This window comes from Lethenteron reissneri, chromosome 26 (genome assembly GCF_015708825.2).
Source record: "Lethenteron reissneri isolate LAM-NWPU_2019-01 chromosome 26, ASM1570882v1, whole genome shotgun sequence".
Classification (NCBI taxonomy): Eukaryota; Metazoa; Chordata; class Hyperoartia; order Petromyzontiformes; family Petromyzontidae; genus Lethenteron; species Lethenteron reissneri.
Window position 1 is genome coordinate 3,070,182 of NC_083804.1, and position 15,529 is coordinate 3,085,710.

General features: G+C 46.1%; 1 protein-coding gene across 2 annotated transcripts in view; it reads right to left on the reverse strand.

The window, feature by feature from the left end:
* The window catches only part of LOC133347491 (ankyrin repeat and sterile alpha motif domain-containing protein 1B-like), a 47,895-nt gene that overhangs the window by 19,923 nt on the left and 12,443 nt on the right, over positions 1-15,529 (reverse strand). Inside the window, exons 5-13 of one of the 2 annotated variants that reach the window (XM_061559786.1) lie at positions 12,117-12,413; positions 10,416-10,491; positions 9,815-9,928; positions 9,521-9,714; positions 8,418-8,501; positions 7,405-7,534; positions 6,218-6,306; positions 5,988-6,093; positions 5,082-5,719 (exon numbers count right to left, since the gene is read on the reverse strand). In XM_061559786.1, the coding sequence (XP_061415770.1) occupies positions 5,082-5,719; positions 5,988-6,093; positions 6,218-6,306; positions 7,405-7,534; positions 8,418-8,501; positions 9,521-9,714; positions 9,815-9,928; positions 10,416-10,491; positions 12,117-12,413 (1,728 nt within the window). Of the gene's footprint in view, positions 1-5,081; positions 5,720-5,987; positions 6,094-6,217; positions 6,307-7,404; positions 7,535-8,417; positions 8,505-9,520; positions 9,715-9,814; positions 9,929-10,415; positions 10,492-12,116; positions 12,414-15,529 lie in introns of both variants that reach the window. The other variant, XM_061559785.1, reaches the window with a different exon arrangement.

The following is a 15,529-nucleotide window of genomic DNA, read 5'->3' on the forward strand; positions in this document are numbered from 1 at the left end:
AAAGAAACGCATCACATTCATAATAAATGAATTCATCATATTCTGTTCGAAGGAACGCAAACCTGCAAATTACTGTGTGCATGTTTGATGTGGTTTAAAGCAGTGTTACTATGTAAATGTTTTTTTTTTATGACTGGTAGGTACAGAACCAGAATTGGGAAGCATATTTCCTAAAATCGCGAAATCATTTCTATTATTCAAGCCTTCGTGCGGACCCGGATTCTGGAAGTGGTGAAAAATACATCGATTCCTTAGTCTTTCCATGGCTATGATGACGTGACATCATCCTATTACCAGCGTTACTTTTAAAATTGACCACCTGGATAAACTAAACCATGCACAAAAAAACAGGTAATATGTTCTGCCAATTACACAGCCCCTATTATATTGGATAAGAAGAGTTGTACAGATTTAATTATATATATATATTTTTTGTATTTCTAACATGTATTTGAAAAGGATGAAAACTGTCAGTAATAAGAAGACAGCAGGTGAAAAAAAGCTTCTCTTGCAAGAAATACCTGGGAAAAATACATCGTACAAAGGTAAGCAAGAAAGTGTCAAAGCAGACAAGCAACACATTAAGTATTTACACCAAAAATACATATTCACGTGTAAGGAATACCGTAACCAGGGCTCTAATTTTCAAATGTTAATAATATCGTTGAGATGCTTCTCATGTAGATTTTTTTCGTGGTGCCAAAGGCGAGTCAGCAAAATGTTACGAGAACGTGAAGGCCGATTCCTGACACAGTTGGACACGTGTTCCAAAGAATTCCACGCTTTTGGGCATTTAGGCATTAAAAATCCGATGGGAGACACACGAACGCCCCAACAGAGGAACGTCAAGGAAAGAAAGGGTAAAAGCTGAATTAACGTAACACTCATTATTTATTTTGGAGCATAAAGTGAAAGTTAACCTTGAACCACCCTTGAAGGCACAGGCAATTAAAATATAATAATAGGGTTTTCCCTTTTTTTCTGGCAACAAAACTGAAACCTTTTTTTACGAGGAACCATGTGTGCATTAACCACAATACTTGTGGTCAAAATGCAAACAAAAAACACACTCTGATAATAAATTCATTGTCTTTGAAACTGATCGGTCCACACCAGGGACGGCTTTCTTTTGAGCCTCGTCTCAATTGGTGCTAGACCAGAGGACGCCAAAAGGCGTACAGAAAAACCCCTATTATTATATTTTGGTACTGGCAAAGGAGGTCTAATGATGAAATTAAAATATAAATAATTACGATTCCCACCCCCGCATGGATACGATTTGGTACTTCTTCGTGCTGGGAGTACAACACAAAATGGATGAGGCAGTTTCACACCAACATTAAGGACACAATGGTTCAAGTATTTAACCTTTAGAACCACTGTGAGTTGGTTGGCATGTAAATTTAAACTTCTTGGTTCCCGCTGTGTCCTCGGCTCGGCATGTCCCTCGTACGATTCACCACAGATTTTTGGGTTTGGTCATAATGATCCTGCCAAAATTAGTCATTAAGAAGCCTCCGCCACACAAAGCAGCCAAACAAATTAATAGTCACGTGTACAAGCTTTTAACACTCCAATGATTATAGTTTGCAGGGCGCCGGGAAGTTTAAACACGATTCTCACAAACAAATTTAACGATTCGTCAAACATCATCAGGTCAACATCCAGGAAGTCAGAATGACAAATCCAGAAAGTCATAATCTGACAAAAGAACTTGAGCGTAGAGATCGTGGAACTCAAAATGCAAGCCACACTTTTAACTACATATGCCGACAGCTTTTGCAGGACGCAAATAATTTGAATGGATTTGTTCTTTGACCTAAAAGTGTACCAAAGCACCTTCAGGGGTTTGCAAGATTGGAATTCATGTTGAAAGAGAATATTCCTGAAAGTTGAAAGACGCAAACTACGTCTCACATGATGATGTTAAACCTGAACGATTACTAAATTAGCATCAACAGCAAGAGCAGCAAAAGCAACAGCAAAAGCAAATTCAACAGCAGGCGCCACAGAAATTACGTGGCCATCAACAGCGCAGCAGCAACCATAGCAAGGGGTGAAGGAGATATTTTAGGCCAAGGCAGGTTTCGGGAGCAATAGGTCGGGGAGCTGGTCACCATGAGCTCCACGATACAGACACCACCACATAGTGTTGAATCTGATTAATTATATATTGATTATATTAATTGGATTTTTTTTTACATTCATTAATTGAATGTTTTTTTAATGAACTATTAAATTTCAGCACTGCCACCCGCCCCACCCACCCCTACTCCCCTCAAGAAGTTTCTATAGCTGCCTCTGGCCCCCGTATTGCACCAACTAAACGATTGTGGCAGCGGGTTGGACACCGATGCACAGAATGGCAATAATAGCCGCGATTGAAAAACACAACAGCTCTCCACGCACCCAGGCACCAGCGAAGGCTGTGGAGCTGAGATTGCCTCCCCTCTCAAACAATTAAAAACAAACAAAACACGAATGGTACGTTCTGCGGATATGGCGTCACACTGGCAATAACTCGCTTGCATCATCAGCCAGTCAGTAAGGTAATTCCAGAGAAAACACCAACTGGACACCTCAGGACTAACTGAACACCATAAAATGCTCGGTGCGATAACCGTAGCTGGAAGGGTGGATTCCTAGTGTGGCGGTGTCTGCGTGTGTTAGCGTCGCAAGGTTCAGAGGTGAGCACTCCAAAAATGTTACACGATGACAGCACAGACACCGCCACTTTATACTGGGTACCCCGCCAAAGCCAGTCACCCCGGTGGCACGGTCTAAAGGCCAACACCAGCCAGATGCAAATCTAATGTGACTCACGGCAGGAAGCGCTGTTCAACCAAAGCCAGTTTCCATGGGAGGCCTCGGTGTCAAGCCTATAACGCTTGATGGAAGAGTGGGTCTTGTGCAGATTTTAAGAGTTGGTACGGAGCCTGCTGAAGCCCAGGAAGTGGAGACTGTCCTCAAGGAGTTGGCCCTAAAAGACTCCGGAGCTTGCTCATGTCTTAGGTCATAACACAACTGGGATGGCATTTCCAGATCTACAGACTGGTCTACCATGGGTGTGGGGAAAAAAATAACCAGAGGCCCTTGAAGGTCGAAAGAGCTCACCATGGAAAAAAAAAAATAGGCTCTTTGGAGAAATCAATAAAATTGTGCTACTCATCCCAGTAATAATAAAATAAAATGTCAGCCTGATGATGCGAGTTATTTGAACGTGCAACGTCATCACCGTGTGATAAACGGTCCTGTGTTGTTTGTTTTAAATAGGGGGGAGGAAGCCAGAGTGCACAGCCTATGCAGCATGTATCAGTGCCGTGATGACGCCACCGCCACTTCGTGGTGAACGGTCGTCGTCGTTGTTGTTGTTGTTCTCCACGTTCACCACTGCGTATTTGCAGTTTAAAGACATTTTTCTTCGTTAAATCCATGATTGAAAATGAATGCATCGGCGTCTGATAAGTTGCCACTATCATTTAGGTATTGTCTGTGGTAGTGTAGCAAACCACAAAGTAAAAAATAAATAATACATTTTAAGAAAAGGGTTTAACAAAAGAATTGGGAACACGGAGAAAGAAGAGGGGCATGAGGATTGGTGACATGCAATGTGGGTGGGATGGCAATTATGGATGAGTGCGAGATTGAATAAAGACCACTGAATAAAGGCATGTGAGGTTACAGGATGTGACGAGATCAGATATGCAGTCGAAGGTCGAGTGGGGATGGGGTGACTGGTTATCTGGATGTTGCATGTATATAAAACAAGTGCATTCATTGCGTTAATCGTTGAATCCTTCTGTAGATCCGTAGGCATTGTGTCTGAGATCCTGCTACATAAAAATCTTGACAAATTAGCCTCAATGGAATATAAAATGCATTCCACCACATTTAAGTACACACTAAAATAACTGCACGGCTCACTCGAGTGCAGCCTGGTTTACGAGTCTAATTTCTTACCATGACTTAACAGTGTAAAACACAAATAGTTTATATGCACAGATTGCTTACCCATATAACAAAAAGGAAACAACGCATCTTCCCCCTGATCATGTATGTGTTACTGTTCACAGCTTAAGGACTTCCTTTGCACAGGACCGTCTCTTCTAGAGGGCTTATTCTTATTAAAGAAGCCCTCTTGTCTCACCCTCTCCCCATGTTCACCTCTCCCCCTGACTTCTCCCTTCTTATTAAAATATGAATTCCCTCCACTTCCCCACAATCTAATAATGTCTTCCTTCGTGTTATTTTTTTTTAGACAGTTGCTGAGCACAAGCCAAAAGGCCCAACAAGGCAATCAGCCGTCACGCAATAAAGTCTTGAAATGAAGTCGCTTTTAGGCGATGTATACATCTGTACAAGTAGCCACGTACTATGTACACGTGTGATATTTAACACAAGATTTAGCGGTCTGGACCTGAACTCTTTAACACACCCTAGATCTCCCCCAGGCACACATACACTGGCATTCCAGCCCAACTTATTGACAATAAACAAATCAATCCAATTAGATGCAAATAAATATCATTATCCTATACAATTACCACATATATATGCAACACGACTGGCCCCCACATATCCCCAAAGCATATTAAGCATGAATATCATTCCAGCGTAATTTTTTTTACAAAAACACGGAAAACCAATTAGTCGCATTACAAATTTCAAGAATTAAGAGGTCAAACATATGTTAAACACTAACCCTAAAATACTTTAGACATTACCACTACTGTACCCTAGATACCACACCAATCCATAACTGCAAGAATACACATGTACCTGATCAAAACACTTAAAGCGAACCAATTACATGGACAACAGGCTCAGTCGAGCACGTATTTAACAACTGTCCTACACACGTTTAAGTGTGCATAATGAACAAAGTAAAATATAACGATCACCGTGAAACGGTAAAACATGAAAAAGGCATGCCGTGAAACGTGAAGACAATGCAAGGGGGGGGGGGGGGGGGGGGGGAACGGGGGGAGGGAACGGGGGGGGGGAATGGGGGGAGGGAACGGGGGGGAACGGGGGGGGAACGGGGGGGGGTAACAAAAAAACAGAAACTGCTCGTCACGTACCTCCTCCCACTCTTTAGTAAATGACGGGGTGCGTGGAGGTCCCCGCCGTCCACCCCCCCTGCGCGCGTTCCCCCACCCTCCTCCTCGCCTCTCGTACGACACCTCATCCTCCGAGCAGCTCTTTCCGTTGTGAGCGGCCGACTCGGACGGCATGACCAACAGGTCGGAGTCTGACTTGGAAATGTTCCGCGTCAACTCCAACTCAACGAGGCACCTGGGGGAGCGCGTCCGCCCCAGCGAGTGGAAGACACTCGTGCCCTCCGCGGTTGCCGCAGCCTGATTGACCAGCGTGTGAAACACAGTTTTGTACGTGACTGGGTGGCCGTTCTTGCACTTCCCCGAGGCGGTGTTGGCGTTAAGCTGATCGAGGCGGGCTGCTGTGCAAGGGCCAGAAGAAGCCGAGTCAGCGAGCGGCCGTGGCGACCCTCGACTGAGGTCCGCTTGAACCCGGGCTGTCTGGGAGGACCCGTGCAGGAGGCCCGCAAACTCGACGGGGAAGTTCGCCTGGTTGGAAACTGCCGCCTGCCTGGACAGACTGGACTGGCTGAGTGTGACAGGTACGTCCGAATGATTTGGCCACTCACGGCCTGGCAACGGCAGTGGCGGCTCCACAGGCCCTGAACAAGGGTTTTTTCCACCTACACGCGCCACACGCACAGGACAAGCCGGCCCGCAAGCCACCCACGGCAAGCCACCACGCACACAAGGCAACATGCGAGCCAACGTGCAAGGCAACAAAACAAACACAAAACACACACAAGCTATCACAACACGGGCAATCATCAGAGAAGCCAAGACCATAACAAGTCCCTCTTTATGAAGAAGAAAAAGGAACAGCTGCAGTAATGGATGTTGAGCAACATGCAGCAGCTCAACTGGTCTCAGGGTCATATAGCCAGCCCTCACCTCTGCTAGGCTGAACGATCCCCTTTTCATCCCCGAGTGTCCCGGACCCCCGAGGTTCGTCTCCTTTTTTCTCCGTCACTCCAAACAGAGACTTTCTCTGCCTAGGCTGTAAATAAATAAACACAACACAAAAACATTACCTTAAAGTAGCTTAGCGCCGTTGACCGAAACCGCGTCTCTCAAAATAGGTGACGCGCCAGCTGTTGTCACACGCCGAGACTATCTCTCACCTGCGGGCGAATGACGCTCTGAATGTTGTGCACAGCGGTGTCTGGAGACGGTGGCGAATAGTCCGGGCTGGACAAATCCCTCAGCTCCTCTGCGCGTAGACCACCAGTGGGAGGACATCAATAAGAAAGGAACCAAGGTGGGAAGAGGATTTAAAGCAATGGCTTAAATTACAGACGACAAGACCCTTGCGCAGTGTGCAAATGTCCTTGTTTAAAAATAACACGTTTTGTGACAATGTAATTCTCATGGCTGATTATAATGATAGGATGAAAATTATAAAGGATGACAATGATGATGAGATGTATTATCCTTGTTAACACAGGAAAACCTCACCGAGTCTCCACTTTTTTCTCAGGACGGTCCTGCCAAGTTTTCGCAGTCGTGGGCGATGTAAAAATTTGGAATCCCAATTGACTTATTTGCAGGTAATTGTTGCAGCACTGGGATGTTTGACCAATACCATTTACATTGTAAAATTTTTTGTTGTTTTTTGAGGCTACTGATACTGATAATGTGTTTTTTGCCACTTCTGCCATCTACAGCCTGCCGATACCACGGCTGCCACCATATCTGGCGCACTCCCCTGCACCACTTCACTACGGTGCACCACACCACTGCAACGATTCCACACTTGGTGGCAAATTCATCCTCTATTCACGTTCATCCAAGGATAATGTTGTGGTAAAGGAACAGTCACTTTTGTGGATAATAGCACGAGATTTCCCCTCATATGCAAATGTTCATGCTCGCAAACAGCACCCGCACCGCCAAACACCAACCGTATTAAACAACAGCGGTGTTCTGTCAGAAAGTGATCATGACTCCTGCCAAAGAAATATGGGACTCTCTCCACTGGTTGAGCATTGGCAATGGAGAGATACTAAAAATCTTAATTTTTATTTTAAACTCGAGGAGAAATCCGATGAGCTCTGAAGCTCTTTGTTTTACATATGTCCAGTAGGGGCATGACGTCACAACATTTACAACAACACAAAAAAACACAACAGGAGTGCAAAGTAGAGGAAAGGTAAACAAATCACTTAAAAATATATATATACAGATAAAAACTAAACACTGTCCCATGCGTGCTTGCTTGCTTGAACAAGGAGAGACTTTTAAAACGTCTTTGAACGGTGAACGAGTGCGCGCCTGCCTGCAGGTGAATGCGGGAAGAGAAACCCCTTACCTGTACTGGGTGGTAAGTCCAGGGTGAGCGTGGGGAGGCCTCGGGACTCGGCGCTTGCCAACAGTTCATACGGGTTCTCGTTCCCACCCCACCCAATGTCACAGCCCTCATCGCGTGCAGACGATCTCCTCTGTACAATCACGCACAAGAGACAAATATCACCCCCCGCCCCCCCAGTATAGCCTTAACAGACTGTTGGGACAAGTGCTGTTAGCTAGCACCGATCAAGGATGTAATTGCCACTTAGGAAGAATTTTATAATCAAGCCATTGCCCTTCAGTGCTATTCTTAAGCTGTGATTTCAGTACATTGAACAAAATTTATCTAGGCTATAAAAGCGAAGCTTCTTATATATCTATAGACTGCAATGTGTTAATTACACAGTTGTTTAGATTTTCTGACAAAGCAATCTCATACACAAACCAGCACTAGTACAACATATTGATAACATAGTTCGAAATTTTTACTTAACCCATGGGGAAAAAAAGGTAAAATGTCATCATATCTATGGGACCTTTTTGCACAGTATCAAGATGATGTTCACCTATTGGCATTCTCTGGTCTAACACTGGTGAGGCAAGGCCATAAAAGAAGGCCGCCTATGGTGCTGGCCAAATCAGTTTCTTAGAACATGCTTGTTTGCATGTCTTGCCACGGAGTACGTGTGATTAATGCAGACTTGGGATGCTTTTCAAAAGTTATATATATATATTTGGTGTTTGAACATCTTAACACATGTTTTATTGCCACAAAGGATAAAGCCTATTCTTAAATGTGTCATCATGATTACAGGATATGGCTTATTACAGTGCATCCCAGCCATGTGCCGTGCAGCACTTTTTCAGGCGCCATTAACTTGCTCAGCTCTGCTCACAGTTGCAAGTCACCATCCCGACTCATCACGTCAATCACCGGGTCGCACCCACCCACCCACCATCCGTTTCATTCATCGACACAGTCTTCTCCCCTCTCCCCCACACACCTGATGCCCATCACCCATGAGGCCAACTCACCTGAGCAGAGAGTCCTGACATGTCAACCTCGGCGTCCGCTTCCTCCTCTGGCGGTGGGTTTGCAGGGGGGGGGGGCCGCGTGCGCTGCTGAAAGAAAGGGCAAAGATTCCGAGCGTGCGTGTAGCCCCGTGGACTGCTTGGGCGAGCGCTAGTAAGCAACTCATTGACAATATGTACATTTCAAAATATCACTGCCTTGGTCACAAAAGCAAAGTTTGTGGGGAATAATAGCCATTTTCTATACTTTTTAGGCATAAGCAATTACGAAATAACACTTACTACCCAGGAACAAAAATTGTGTTACGTAGTGTAATATAGGGTTTTATTTTTGTAAGACCACGTAAATATAAATGTGTCATTAAACCCGCCACCACCCGACACAGCCAAAACAGTAAGGTCTGTCACGTCAACAGAACGTGGCCAATTTGTTACCGATACAGCACGACGGTGTGTTGGAGAGCAAATCCAAAACATTTACAATTCCGAGTTAATTACAGTCTCATCAGGCGACAGCCAGATTTGTGGGAACGTTTGTAAGTAACCAGTTTTTATTTCGTGCAATTATAGGTTAATGTAATTTGTTAATAACCCTATTTAAATGATGAAAACCGGCCCGTGGCTTTGCAACAAAAATGATCAAGTAGTTTGCGAGGTAACTTTAAAACAGCGAGCCGTGGACACCTTTGGTCAATGGCACTTTTCAATGCGTGTGTATGCAAGCTGAAATTACTTTAGATAATATTTATATTTGAAAACTTGTGACCTTGTTGTTAAGTACATTCATTACACTGAAAAAAACATGCATTTTTAGTTTAAGACAGACAGTTGAGGTGAATTTAAGCTATACAACTACTCTTAAATCCTACAAAACAATACTTTGGGGCTCAAACCATATGGAAGCATAATATTAACATACTCTTCAAAATATATAACTGGTCATCCACACATATGTACTTTATTGTGCAGAGATAAAATTTCAAGCTCTTATTACCTTCACGTATAAAATTACTGCCCAACTCTGCACAGCCAAGATGCCGTTTGCTAATTCTATCCCACGTCCAGCAAAACGCTCTTCCCCGCCCTCGCGTGGCCAGCGCTGTCACCTTGCTGAGGCCATCCTCATCGGCGTGATCAAGGGATGTGGAGGAGTTGGAGAGGGCATTGCAGAGGCTCTCGTAGAGAAAGTCCCCACTCTGCTCAGGGTTGCTCGGCCTCCTTTCCTCTACCCTCTTGTGCTGCTCACCACCCACTTCCGTCATGGGCCTCGCTGAAGCCGATTTGTCCTTCGGCCAATGGTCTAGGAACAAACAGGAGTTAAAAAATACCATTTACACAATGGAAGTTACCTTCAATATCACTGAATAACAGCATCACTATACCCAACCATTATCCATTACCTGCACTTTCCCCACGCAGCAGGGCAGAGATTTGCAAGGCCTTCTGGGACCGGTGCTCCCCCAGGATGTCCAGCGCCGTCTTGCTCTGCTTGTCTCGGATATTCACATTGATCCCTGCAGCACGGCCACACAGACCACCCGTTAAGATGCAACGGTGGCAGAACGCGAGTGCTCGGTACCGTGTCAAGCGATTAACTCATGTACGGCCAAGCACACGGCGGTCGAGGCCCGGGGCGCTCGATCAGAACGTTTAAAGTTCAAATCCCAGTCGAGCGTGGACGCAGCCCTTCATCTCTCAGGGGGTGGATAAAATTACCATTTAAGAGTGGTTGGTCCCACACAGAGACTTTCCACCAATGGTTCAGGTATATAAAAAGTAGTGAGAGTAACGTCTTTAACTTCATTATTAATTGGCTCGTGGCATGGTGGCATCCGTGCCGCATTACGAAGGTGTTAGGCTGGACATGACAGAGAAAAAGTGTGTCATGGCCAAGTGTAGTGTGGCTTGTTGTGGCATTGCTGCGTATCAGGGTGCATTGTGGGTAAATTTGTGACGTAGCAAGGTGCGGTGTCACAGTGACGTCAGCGATGTCTCGCTCACCGGCTTCTAACAGCAACCTCACGACGTCGACCCGGCCAAAGAGCGCAGCCTCGTGGAGAGCACTGCCCTTCTCGCTCTAACCACACACAACCGCCAGCACAAGCACGTGTCACAACGCTGCTACTGCACGCCGCAGCACCAGCAAGCATGATAAATCATTACTGCACAGATCATGACATTCCCAAATAGCAGAAAATCAGACTCCCATTTGTGAGATTTCCAAGTGAGATTCCAGCCATATTGACTTAATCACCATTATAATTGTTTTTTTCTGTAAGCACCACCCCTACAGGTTAGCCTACAGGTGCACTAGTCCATGCCATAGCAGTGTGGAAGTGAAACAATTGGTTTAGAACTATCAGTGGAGATTAGCAGTGCACAATACTGACTGAAGAATGGAGAAACTTTAACTACTAATAGACATTAATTCTAGATTTGAAGCTTTCGTGACTGCAAGGATTCATATTCTTAGGTTTTTTCGGTAAAGTCACGTAGGTAAAAAATTTTAAATTAATAAAAGTAAAATAAAACAAAATAAAAAATCACGACGTTTCGGAAGCAACACAAGCCTCCGTCTTCAGGTGGAACCATTCCACCTGAAGACGGAGGCTTGTGTTGCTTCCGTAACATCGTGATTTTTTATTTTGTTTTATTTTACTTTTATTAATTAAATTTTTTTTTACCTACGTGACTTTAACGAAAAAAACCTAAGAATACTCATAGACATCTGCCATATTTGTACAAACGCACACACGTAGTAGTTATGCTGTTACCATCTGCATATCTGTCGTATAAAAGATCAGTATGTGCTATGCAACCAGTTCCACCTGGCAGTGAACGTTTTACCCATGAACGCCAAGACAATCTTCCCCATCTGGAAAACATTTCCACGCTGGACCAACCATGTTGTTCTTTTTTTGTTGTCCTTTCCCCACACCTCCAATTAACATGGTTGGCTACGTACAGTGCGAAAGAAGTTCAACATATACACAATCATCACCGGTTTTCTTTACCGATGAGGTGGCTCTCAGGTACTCGAGGCACCTGCACTTTTTGGCCATGTTTATAAATCTCTCCGGTGAAAGCTCCACAATGGGCATCGACGTGAACTGTTGTGGACAACCTCCGTAAAGCTTTACCCAAAACCGCCCCAACTACAGCGGCTTCCTCCACGGACGGAAATCCACGCTTTCGCCTCGCGAGAATGAGACGTAAAAGAAAGACTCGCAGAAATTCTTCCAGTTCCCGATGTCAAAACTCACTCATGCGGTTTCTGCCATTCCGAAGTCACTTGTTAAACAACGAAAACGATTTGGATGCCGAGTGTTAACGTTGTTAGCAGTCAGCATTTAAGTCAGAAAAGTCAGTGACTGACAACACATGAATAAGGCTCTATGTACACACACAAACGCCAATCTAGAGTTCACATACACTCGGTAAATATACAGCCCGATTCACACATGAATCCTAAAGTGTGTGTGAGTGATAAAAAGTGCCATATTTATAAAGGTGTTAGCCGCGTGACGTGCTTTGTGCTGGCTATATTTAGCTTCCTGATAGCAGCACTGACCGACACCCAGCAGCAGCAACAACAGCAGCAGCAACAGCAGCAGCAGCAGCAATCCTATGAGGGCGGCCGGAATCTCAACCCCCTGCGAGCGACAATGTCCGTCGCGTGCGCGGCCGGCCTGCCCCCCTCACCTGGATGTTGACATCCATGCCAGCCTCCAGCAGCACCTGCACGGTACCCGTGTGGCCGTTGCGAGCGGCCAGGTGCAACGGGGTGTGCTGCTTGGTGTTGCACGCCAGGAGGTTAGGGTGGGAGCGGGTGAGCAGCGTCACCACGTCCAGGCGGCCGTACAGGGCCGCCAGGTCGAGGGGCGTCTCGAAGCGTGCGTTGCGCATGGTGGGGTCGGTGAGCTCCTCCAGCAGCAGGCGCACCACCGCCGTGTGGCCGTACTGCGCCGCGCAGTGCAGCGCCGTCTCGTTGTCGTGGTTCTGTGGGCGCGCGAGAAGACTTGAAATTGTGAAGCGCATTCATAATGACAATGATAACAATCAACACAATTTCTAACGCGCACATATTCTGCGAAACGGACGCGGAGTTCGATTGGGAAGTCGGAGGCGCTGATCCAGCCTGGACAGGTGAGAGCCTAGACGGGTGAGAGCCTGGACAGGTGAGAGCCTGGACAGGTGAGAGCCTAGACGGGTGAGAGCCTGGACAGGTGAGAGCCTGGACAGGTGAGAGCCTGGACAGGTGAGAGCCTGGACAGGTGAGAGCCTGAACAGGTGACAGTCTGAACGGGTGAGAGCCTGGACAGGTGAGAGCCTGGACAGGTGAGAGCCTTGAGTTGCCGCTTGGAGCTGGATGGTGCTTGGAAGCTGCGCATGTGCAATGGGAGAGCGTTCCAGAAAGCTGCTGGTGTAGCTATGGAGAAACGCGCACACGACGGACATTGTCGCTCGCAGGAGGTTGAGATTCTGGCCACCCTCATAGGATTGCTGCTGTTGCTGCTGCTGCTGCAGGGTGTGTCGGTGACGAATTGGCACGTTCTGTTTACGTGACAACCCTTACTGGTTGGCTGTGTCGGATGGTGGCGGGTTTTAACGACACATTTATATATTTACGCGATCTAACCCAAAAACCTTTGTTATGGCAGTTCTGGTTCTATTTGGACATGTGCACACGTGGAGATTGGAGTGCTTTTGTAAAAAAAAAAACATGTGGCAATGAAAAGCAGTATTCCAATGTGCCTCACAAGGAGAGATTTCAATCAGAGCCGTATTTCCCTGCTATGATGCCTGGATCGGAAGCATGGGCACTGAAGAAATAAAATGGAACGATAGCTGCAAAAAACACGACGGAGTGCGGAGAGATGCGTGCTGCGAATTACGCCGACGAACAGAAACAAAAACACCCTGGGGATCATCGAGAAAAAAGAAAATTAAAGGCACATTGACTGTTAAGACTAGTAGGTCGGCTTGGGCAGGACGCATCTTCAGAAGGGATGGGGCAAGACTCGTGAGAGATTGGAAACTAAGAGGGAACAACCGCCACGGAGATGGAGCAATGTGCTTAACTCATGTGCAGCGATGGCAGTGCATTGAAGTTTGGAGGTCTTCATTCGCCATTGGATAGATCGTGGCTGTTGATGATTGATGATGATATGGACAAGTTTGAATGGAACGCTTGGTAAGACAGTACATCATAAAGCGTTGAGATTCCTTGAGGGATATTGACACATCTAGTTATTAGCCATTAACCTGCTCCACAACCCGCAGAGGGTTTGAATATATTTAAGTTTATGCATGCCCCATAAATATTTATAACCTGCTTTCATCTTACTGTTGAATAATATCAAAGTGGAAGCTTAACACAAAAAGCATGCAGACTGTGATATTTTAACAATTCTAAATAATCACAAATATTCACACACATAACACAAGTCTGTGCAGATGGCTGGGTCAGGTGGACAGGCTTCTTAACTGTTGTCCCCACGTCTAAGCTAATAAACACTAAATTACACTCAGGATCTGATTACAGATCCTGGGTAATAGTCAAATTTCTGATGGTCTAAAATCGGTTCTGGCTAAAGGGCTGAACTTCACAGTCACCCTCAAACACATACCAGTGGATGACATTATTGCCCAGGTCGATGTAGCCCTTAAGGGTTGGGACACCGTGGCAGACGTGACAAGATCTGAAATCGCTGCAACCCTCAAAAGCGCTAAGATACCAGTCGGCAACAGCAATAAGGATGAGCGTTTTGAGTTATCTCAATTGAAAAAGAGGAATGATATCGTCATCCTCTCGGCCGACAAGTGCAATGCCACGGTCATCATGGACAGATAATCGTCACTGGTGTTGGCCGTCAGCGGGAAACAAACTCGGTTTGCCGGGTTTGTAGCGCAGCATGCTAACCACTACCCTACCGCTCCCCATACACACGTACAAATACATCTCCGCATATAACCCAACCACATAAAAAAACGCAATGGCCAGGATGGCAGAGCCAGTGGTTTATATAGGGAGCTGTGGGCTCATACCACATGGGGTACATATGCCATTTTGCATATCACCCAAGTAATCAATACAAATCTGGGCACAAAGAAAATTATTATACATCCCATAAAGTTTTTTAGTGGGCATACTTTATATGATGGAAGGGGGGGTGTAAACGCATTGAGCAAAGTTTCCGGGGAGAGGAAGGTTGCGGAGGACAGTGTTAGGGGGGAGGGTGGTGAAAAGTAGTGTAGTGAGTGCAAGTCAAAAAATAGAAAAATATCCCCCGTACAGCCAGACAAGACTGTTGGGGCAAGTGCCGTTAGCGAGCACCTGTGAAGGCCGGCACGGTACACGAAGGGGTGGGTAGCCAGCACTATGCCCGACCGAGGCCGAGTAGACCTCGGGGAGGCCCAGGACTGATTCAGTTAATCGTCACTGGTGTTGGCTGTGAGTGGAAATCGAACTCGGGTCTCCGGGTTCATAGCGCAGCGTGCTAACTGCTGCACTACCGCTCCCCACAGTGCGTGCACACATACACACACTCAATTTATTTTAACACAAGCTGAATAACTAAGCAAAAATAAAACCACATACAAAACCATGCAATGATTCGCAGCCGCACAGCACAGTGGACATCGTCGTTTATTGGTAGGTGGTGGATGTGGAACTGGGCGAAAAGCCACGCCTCTCCCACAGTGTGTTAGAGGACGTTGCCTCGGTTGTGCTGATAACCGAGTTAAAGGGTCCCACTTCCCTGCTGGGGTGACACTGGCTTCTAAGTAGGCTCCTACAAAGTTACGGATTGCAAAGGGGTCCCACAACCATGGACCAAAGCCCCTTTAACTACCACCACTTTCTGACAATGCCCCCACAACGTTGGCTGTGTCCCACAGTACACATGGAAGGTTACGTTTGGGCGGTTGCATGCAGGGAGCACTGTGATAAAGGCCACACCGTGCACGGCAGTCCTCCACAGCATCACGGCAGGACACTGCAGAACCGCACTGAGTGAAGACTATGAAATGTATACACACGCATTCATTGGCTGAAAGCATCTTAATATATAGAGGACTGCCGAGCTTGGGCAATTGATGGTACCACCGGCTCA